The 9,871-nt window shown below is 30.9% G+C and overlaps 1 protein-coding gene across 2 annotated transcripts; it reads right to left on the bottom strand.

Moving 5' to 3' along the window:
• Positions 1-2,832: 2,832 nt before the first annotated feature.
• On the bottom strand, positions 2,833-8,235 carry Ent3 (equilibrative nucleoside transporter 3). Of its 2 annotated transcripts, none has more exons than XM_018513874.1 (10): positions 7,869-8,235; positions 7,357-7,511; positions 6,954-7,082; positions 5,830-5,904; positions 5,252-5,475; positions 4,950-5,061; positions 4,643-4,813; positions 4,100-4,287; positions 3,622-3,862; positions 2,833-3,286 (listed from the first exon to the last, which is right to left on the bottom strand). In XM_018513874.1, the coding sequence occupies exons 1-10, from the start codon at positions 8,036-8,038 to the stop codon at positions 2,886-2,888; spliced, it is 1,866 nt and encodes a 621-aa protein (XP_018369376.1). In that variant the 5' UTR covers positions 8,039-8,235; the 3' UTR covers positions 2,833-2,885. The 2 variants fall into 2 exon arrangements, with proteins under 2 accessions (XP_018369376.1, XP_018369377.1); XM_018513875.1 differs by having other exon boundaries at positions 4,643-4,810.
• Between the last annotated feature and the right edge of the window lie 1,636 nt (positions 8,236-9,871).

The raw sequence follows: 9,871 nt of genomic DNA, 5'->3' as shown, positions 1-9,871 counted from the left end.
TACATCGGCGTAGCTATTTCAATTCACTCTGTATATAACTATACATATGAATTTCCAGAAAGGATTGGTAAGTCGACAATTATATATATTAATATTATGAATAATGCGGGAATACAATTTAGTAAACGAAAATCAATTAAAATGGATTGTAAAAAGATTCATTTCAACGTTCACGAATGCGTACGTGTGAAAATTTGAATTTTCTCTTTATTCATTTAGAGGAATTGCATCAAGCACATTTTCTATGTCTTTTATTACAAAAATAAATTGAGTTTTTAAAAGTGGATACTGCTCAATTCAAAATGCTGGATAGAAAATGCAGTTTTTTAAAAACCCAATTGAATCTAAAAAGTTTTTCCATTTAAAATAATTCTATATCCGCATTCGGATGGATTAAAAATTCCAATCCATTTTGATCTATTCTCGTTTACTGAAAATGAATTATTACTACGATTTGTCTTCCATAATTGAAATGATTAATCTTAGAGAAGTTATATTCAAAGTATTGATTCTCATAAAATGTTTCCTTACGCATATGCCTCTGTTATAAATTAAGAAAAAAAGAAATCGAGAAAGATATTTGATCAGTCGATATATGATCAAGTATATTATACATTTTTCCATCGTATTACTAACTACGTTTTATTTTTACAAACTTTGATTACAATCTCCTACATAACACCGGATATGTCTTGAGCAGATAACGCGAATAACGAAGTTAAGTCTATATTCTGTAACTCATTATACAGTTGTTATGCGTTCATAATGACAGTTGCACAGCTTTATTATATTTTTTTACTATATAAAAATCTGAGCAACTGTGTCATTATGAGCACATAAGGATTGCATAACAAGTTATAGAGTATAGGAGCTGGAAGGATAAAAGAGGGGACATTATGTGTGAGAAAGTTATTTTTCTCTTTCGTTAAATCTGGACGTATCATAAATATCTTAAATCACATTCACATTCACTAGATGAGTGCTACGTAATAATGTATTGTGTTTATAGATATTCATATGCATCACAAATGATCTGTAAATGACAGCATTTAATTTTTATGCATAAGTAGATTATATGTATTTTTATAAAATTAAAGGAGAATATTCGTGAATTAATTTCACGTTTTCATTTCGTTTTTCGTGTATTTTATATATGTACAAAAAATTTGCACATATCTAAAAAACATAAGATTATTTTTATTTTTATTTCATGGATGAAGTCATTGTAACTTATTGAAATTAACGATAAATTAAGGAGTAAATTCTTGGATCTAAAAGTATATCCATGAAATAAAAGTTAAAGCAATCTTTCATATATCAAATACTATTTTGTCAATTTATTGCTTGGTATTGTCCATTTCTTTATTATGGGTAGGTATAATATAATATCGTTAAACATAATTCTACTTTTTCCTGAAAATGCATCTAGAGAATGCATCCAGTGAATGTAAAATAATTATGACGTCTAGTGTACTATATAAATATACGTATTTTATATTTACGTATCAACTATTGACACATGGAGATGCATATAACAATTTGACAGAATATACTCGTGCGATAACTTTATCAGCAAAAATTTCCTAATTGTCAACCATCAATAGTCTAACAGTATGTTATACATTGAAACAGTAACAACGAAATAAAAACAACGTACAGAATGAGAACAATATTTCTTATAAAAAAATTTAATTTCGCTCTTGTAGACTTTTAAAAGTATTCAGAAAAGCGATTTGCCAATGTGAAATAAACGGCATGTAATATCTTCAACAGAAAGAAAACAATTCCACGTATCTGTCGTAAATTGTTCAAGATGCGCAATTTTTTACAATTATCTCGATTTCTTTGTGCGTGTGTTTAATCTGGCGATATCTCAGAACAATTTCGGATAAATTAAATATACTATACAATTTATACATATACATAAAAATAAATACTGATGAAAACAATATTTTATTGAGAGTCTCTATTAAATAAAATGCAAAATTCAATTTTTATTTGCGAACAAACGTTAGTATAATATGCAATTTGCAATAGCGAGAGCACTTTAAATTTGTGTACCGATTATTTATAACATATCCAACGAATTATGATACTTTTGTTACTACTTACTGCTAATTTTATTTATTTTTTTTTTGTTATGTTAAACCTGATTTGCTACATTTATATTTTTTGGTTCGTGTTATGTATGGTTCCAAAACATTTTTTGCTCAATTTACACACACACACACACACACACCCACACACACACACACACACACACACACACACACACACACACACATAGTTATTTTATATATTTTCATATTTGTATTAGTACTTATTAGTACTTATTTCTTCAAAACATATCTTTTAGAATCTTTAGAACTTTTTGATCGCGTCAAACATTTAGAAATGCTTCTTCTACAACTCGTGCTTTGATATATATACATATATATATATATATATATACACATATATATAAATGTAACGAGTTGTATGAATTGTATTATATAATAATTATATGCAACAGGATGTAACGTGAATAGATTTTCTAGCAATATATATATATCGGAATATGATTTAAGACGACACATAACAGGAACAGCAATATAAATATTGAATCTTTACTATTGGTAATAATAATAGAACATAAAATCAAATTCCGTGATTATTCATATACCAATTTAAAAGTTTAACCAATATAAATATTCAGCCTTATAACAATTTCTTTATATCTTCTTCGACACGCACATACACTTTCATGTGGCTCCCTCTAAAAAAAATTAATAAAAAATATCAATGTATGCTCATTTGATCGCATTTTTAAAAACGTACCAATAGATGGCCCACCCTGTATTTATGTGAAAGCACCAGATTTAACACAGCACACAAATATATGCGTCTTAATGTTGCAAGATCGCGTTGCTCGCCGAGGTAACATTAGCTAAGATCTTTGGTAAGGCCGTCGTTGACACATCCGACAATCCTCTGTCGTTCAATAAGCTCGCAGTGCTATTCGACAATAACGTTGACATTAGCATCGTGGTTAATACATCGGTGGTCTTCGGCTTTGATATCGCTGTTGTTTTTTCAACGATAGGTAAAGTGGAAGATACTGCGGTCGTTAGAATACTCGCAGTTACATTAGCAAATACAGTTGTCGAAGTTTGACCAGCTTGAACTTTTGCCATGTTCGAACATACGTCTTTGATTTGCACGGGTGGTCCAAGACAGGCATCCATCATGTATGCCAATAGAGATCCAATAGTCAAACCAGTAGTATATGATAAGGTCATAATATTACCTAAGGAAGTAAGATATATGTTAGATCTCGTATTAATCATGTGTTGTACATATTATCTGCTGTCTCGTCAAAAAATTTTTTGACGGTAGGGGGGCTACCTTAAATCTTTTTGAATAAAATTTCTAAATAATATCTCCAATATCTACATAAATATAAAATAAAATTCTTAATATTAGAATATCGCATCTATTTTGGAAATATAAATAATTGAAAGTGTAAAGATATTTATCTAAGTTTTTAATTTGTTGTGTCCCAATAATATACACTGTTTTCTTCTTTCCTTCTTTGTCAATACTTCACGTATTTTAAGGAAAATTTAGATTTATGATGTATACCTGCAAGTTCCCGATGTTCTTCCGGTACTTTACTAGGTGCCTGAATCATAGGTATGGAACCAACTATACCATTTGTAAGGCCAAGTAGCCAAGAGAATAGGAGCGGATATCCCTCACCGGAGAGAATAGGAGCACCACGCGGAATTGCGCAAAGAAAAAATAGAGGAATAAGTATGATCCGTGCGCTAGAGAAATAAAGCAGCTGAGTTCGTTTCCATTCATAAGGTATCAGAGCAAATACCTACAAAAAATTTAATTATCTTTATTATAATCCTATATATAAGAAATGTTTTTATCTTGCTATTTTATATTCATTCCATCTTCGTTTTTAAAAGAGACACCAACCAAGTACTATTCTAATATTTTTTATTTTTTACAATTTTATCTATTTGAATTTTAATGATAATATACATATTAAATGCAAAAAAAGAACAGAGCAATAAAATTGAAACAAACAATTTGTAATAAATGACGATACCTTGCCGAGTAAATCAGAGGCGTTAAAAGCAGTCATCAAAATAACTGGCATCCATGACTCGAATTTACAAGAGATTATTTCTGATACGATTCCTGGATAAAGGCAGAGTGTTATAAAGTAAGCAGCACCAATGCTGACCATATAGGGAAAGATGAGTTTGGCAACTTCGAGTCTCGCGAGCAAACCTCCTAAAGAATATTGTTTTAAATGAATTATGAAGCTGATATTTCACATTTACAATTGCGATTAAATCTTTTCAATCGCTTCGTGATTGATAATGGTTTGTATGTAAATTACATATAATCGTATAAAAAGTAATGTTATTTTAAAACCATTTTAAGTAACATCTTAAAATAGTATTACAGCTCTGTAATTGGCTTATGACATCTTAAATCTGTACTTAAAATAGTCTTAAATATATATATGAGAATCGAGTATGAACACCGATCTTATGATAAAAATCTAGAAATTTACGTAAAAAAGAATAAATTTCAATTTTCTCATTTCAATTGTTTTAACGATAAGTAAAAACAGCATTATTACTTTTTATGCCAGACCATGGTGTACTCGTGCTTTGTGTTCCGTAAGCTCCTCTCATAACTACAACATCTTCAACCTTGTAAGTTGGTCCAGCACTACCAGGTGGATTACCCGAAGGAGCACTAGGTTCATACACCGGATTACTGAACGAAAATGCAGAATATTGTCCGGCTGCTGTAACAATCAAAATGCTTGTACAGTATCGCAATATTCTTCTTTTCAAAGCAATCTTTCTGAAGTAATAATCTTTCAAAGAAATTTGGTATTCGTTTCTATCATTTCTATACTTGAAAATTATTTTCTTGATTACCATTCAAATCAGCACTTCCACTTGCAGATTCTGTTCCTAATGGACTCGTTTGAATCTTCAATACTCCATACTGGCCTTTTGAGGGATCGCCGACTTGATCTAACGGATCCATCTATTTAACAACAACAAAAACTGTAGTATTAATCATTAACTCATTGTCATTATGCATCAATAATCAATTTCAAATAATTTAAGTAATTTATATTTCTCTCTCAAAATATTTATTGATATCATAATTTTCAAATTATCACTCCTCAATTTTCGAATGAAATTTAAATAAGGAGTACAACATGATTACGTACCAGACCGACATCCTCCGTTGGTTCTAACGTAATTCGATTTCTTTCCTGACATAGCGTTATGTAAAATTGCACAAAATCGGTTTTTCGTACTACTTGATGTAGTACAAAGCATAACAAGATCGTCATATTCGATAAAATAAAAAACATGGATGTATTGCCACGTTCATCATTGAGTAGAGACTTTGTTATTATTCGATTGATTGACACCCAAAAACCAGCAAAACCTGAAAATGTGTATAGTAAGATATTTTTTTTTTCTTGTATTATATATGTTCCGTAATAATTAGAAAGGATATACGATTACTCGATCGTTACTCGTAATATCGAATACCGACAAGGCAATCTCATTTTTACAATTTCTAACAAATTTCAATTCCTAACATTATTTAGGGTGCGGTCTACGAAGCTTTTGATTGACCAATCGGAAGAAAGAATTTTACTAATTGACCAATCAAAAAATGCTTCGAATTTGTATCCATCAAATGGACCGTAGCCTTAAACGGTTAAGTCGAAATTAAAATTCTGCTAAAATAATTTACTAAAGACAAATACCAATCACTCATAAGAATAGTACTCACTTTCTCCAGTCATCACAGCTTGCGTATATCGACTAGGAAGCATTGATGTATATCCATAAAAACTTGATTGCTGAACTATAATGTCATACAGAAGATAAGATCAAATTTTTGTACTATATTAACAATATATAATTGTTAAATAGATATTTTGGAAAAATATTACAAATTTCAAATTAACGAAATATGTAATCTGTAAACAATAATAAGATTAGAAACAAGACCGTTTTATGTGAGTACATCACCTATAAATACGAGAACCGTCACTTTTTTTTTTAATAATCTCCCAAATTTAATTAGAAACATCTTAAAACCTGTAAAGAATTTATTGCGAAAAATATTACCTTGATCGGGGATTGAACCCGACTCTGTAATATTCGGTGCAAGCGTCCTACCGTTAGACTATCGAGGCCTTAGCAATATTGCTAAAAATATTTTGCTAGCAATATTTTTCGCAATATTCCTTACAAGTTTTAAAATGTTTTTAATTTGAGGGGACTTTTAATATTTCAGATCGATTGTGTTGAAAGTCCAGAAGCAACGGCACACAATCATATTTCTAAGATAAATTTATTTAAAGGAATACATATATAGGGCCGGTTTTGGTAAATTTTACCTGTTAGGTAAATCTGCCAATCCACGCATGTGATAGGGTAATCTTGTTACTTACCCGACAGGTAAAATTTATCGAAAGGTGAAACAACTGGGCCATAGATATATATATGTTAGTTTAACATTTAACTTTGATCGAAAGAGGCGCATTTCTCATATTTAGGTGTTATAATTTGTAAATTTGTAATATACAAATACTTATAACCTGCAGAAAGCCACAATAATAAAAAAATCTAACGCAATTGTAGATGCGTAGTTACAATAATTATATTATCACAGACATAAAAAATGTCAAACATTTCAGAAACATTTTAAAGATTTTTATTAAAGTTATTAAAAAAGCAAGAGATAATCTGTGTTGAATCATAATTAGTATTTCTTGGAATGTGTTAAATAATATTTAACATGTTAAATAAATTATGTTACTTATTAATTAATTAATGGAGAATAGATAAATGAATACTTGTAACATTTTTCCATTATACTAATTGAATTGTGATGTTATTTAACTCTACCTGTACAACCGAGCGACACTATAGCGACGGCAACTAAATTAATAGTATAGGAAGTTGCAACGCCGAAAAGTTCCCACCAAATTTCACAGATCACCACAAAGTTCAGGGTAACGAAGGACACTAAATATCCTGAGCATTAAAAATTAAATTATATAATTATCGTACATTATTTTTTTTGTTTAAGAAGCAACTTCAGTTCAGGCTCTAATGATTATCAAGGAATGTATAATGCCTATTTGAGCCAAGCACTAGGTATACATGTGCGAATTTCATTTATTAGAACAAGAAAATTAAATTCATATACGTTTCGATCCTTTGTTTGGACCCTTTTCAGTACAATAAGTTAAATCACGTTCACCTCAATTGTTTTTTTTAAACCCGATTAACTTAATGATAATCTTACCAAATGTAATTCGCGTATTCAGCGACAAGGTCTCAACTAGAATATTGTTGGCAAAAACTGCGAAGAAAGCCATAATGATGTAAACAACGGACATGTCGAAAATCACAGTAGTTCCCGGATATCTAGCTTGAAAATAATCCACCGCTATAATGAAGCTGTAACAGGCAATGATACAATTGTTGATATATAAATCGCAAATTTTTTAAACAAAGTTAAATGCAACGCGTAAAATTTTTCTCAACTTTTACAAAGTTGATTTATTTGTCAAAGATTACAAATTAAATATATTTTTCTCCGAAATACCGAAGAGAATTGTTCGTTATTTACAAGGCTGAATCTCTTTGAGCAGTCACAGTTGTCGTGGAAAAAAAAAAGTCTATTAATTATAATAATAAGGCATTAAAGATTATTTGTTCAACTATATGTATATATCAACATACATATAATATGATATGGCAAAGATACACATGCAAGGGATACTATAAAACATAATGTGTTGTTTGACGCAGGACCTGTTGTAAGGCAGAAGAAAACCTATGCCGCCGAGGATCAGAGCCATGTAAATAAAGTTGCATTTGTCAACTGGTGGTGAGAGATGCGTGAATCCATTTGAGAATTTGAACTCATTCATGCCCCTGGCTTTGCCCAGCTGAACGTATCCCCGGCTCAAGTTTTCGTCCATATTGCTGGAGAAGAGGAATTGGCGAAGAGTTCGAAGAGAGAGAACTTGGTGCTTAGACAAGTTCTTCTAATCCATGGTACGTGAACGGGCGAGTGCTCGCTTCCTACCGGCGAAATGATTTGATCCCGGACCCTGATCACTATGATATTTATTTCCTTGCACTACGTATACGCCAAGTTCTTTTCTTATCCTTGAGCGCATGCTTTGACATTTACGGCATTGATTTCTGCGCGCGCCGGCTTTCCACGCTGAGCCATGTTGAAGCAAACTGGACTAGCTGGAAATGCTGGAATAGCCAGGTTGAGCCCGCTGATGACTGACCTCCAGTACGGCCAGTATATATTCATTGTTGCTCATTGCTCGAGTCAGTCTGGTAGTGTTCAATTTGCTCCTATAATCACATCAAATAGTTGTTCGCCACTATATATATATATATATATATATATATAAGTTCGTCATTCACCAGCATAGTACTATCTCTTTATGCATCAGTGCATAGCAATCACCGCAACCATTGCCAACAGATACAAAAGTTTCACTTTAATTGCTTCTCTTCTTTTCTCTTCTTTCTCGATGTAATAATCGTTTGAACAATTTTATAAGATCGAATGAAGAAAAATCATCGCCATATACAATCGATCCTTCTTGATTTATACGCGCGCGCTCTTTTATACAATGAGATAAAATGTCTTGATCAAATATCTGGTAATCAATATAATATTAAATCTTACACCCAATTCAGAAAATTAAAGGATCATCTATTCTATCACGCAGAAATAGAAAAATTTCAAGGTAGAAGAACTTTATAAAAAATCATATATTGTATCGAAGTGTTGAAAAAAGGATATTTTACAACTTGAAATCTCTACTTTTCAAGTCGGTCAATTTTATAGAAAATAGTTTTACTAATCTTCTTATTTCATGGAGTTACACAAACATAAATGAAGATACATTAAATTTCAAAATTTTTTACGAAATTTGCGAAGTTCTACGGCGCGAATTAAAAATTTGTATACACAAATGCGATTTACAGCATTCGAAAGAGTAAAGATCTTTACCTTTAATTAATTGCTTCTTTATTAAGCCCTGTATAATTTTTTTTCACCGAGTTATTTCAACATTAAAGCAAAAAAGACTTTTTTGCTTCAATGAATAACAAAGATAAAACGACATTTGTATTTACCTGTATGTTTATTTCTAAAAAAAAAAACCCAGCCATAATGTTATTAAATGAAGAGTTTTTAAGTCATAAATTATAATAAATAATAATTATATTTTCTGAAATTAGAATTTTTTTTTTAATTATATATATATTGTATCTCGTCTATAAATATTGTTACATATTTTATTAATTATTGTACCCATTTTAATTTTATTTACAAGTTGCTAAAGAAAGAATCGATTATTCGGAATCGATTCTTTTCCATTCAACTAATCGATTGTTAAAAATCGAACTTAAGAGGATGGATCGATTCTGAGAATCGATTTTTTTTCTTTTTAGAATCTATATCACTATTAAAAGCCTGTTGAAGCATTTTGGAGCATGGTGGAGGAAACCGATGTGTTGGAAGAACCAATGGTTGCGTTCAGCAGACTCAACAATTTTGCAACCGTTTTTCATGATTCTTCTCTCGGATTGGACTATTCCTTTAAATCTAAAAGTATAAACCAATCAACACGACGAATCATAAAACGGTTGCAAAACTGCTGAGTCTGCACTGAACGCAGCCAATGTTACTCGGGACTATGTTCAGATTCCCACCTGAGAGTGCACCCAAGTATCACCTATCCTGTGGGTGGGAATCTGAACACGCCCAAGGTTAACAAAGTTGA

The sequence above is a fragment of the Trachymyrmex cornetzi genome, unplaced genomic scaffold (genome assembly GCF_001594075.2).
Source record: "Trachymyrmex cornetzi isolate Tcor2-1 unplaced genomic scaffold, Tcor1.1 scaffold482, whole genome shotgun sequence".
Lineage (NCBI taxonomy): Eukaryota > Metazoa > Arthropoda > Insecta > Hymenoptera > Formicidae > Trachymyrmex > Trachymyrmex cornetzi.
This window is presented reverse-complemented; position numbering and strand designations above follow the sequence as displayed.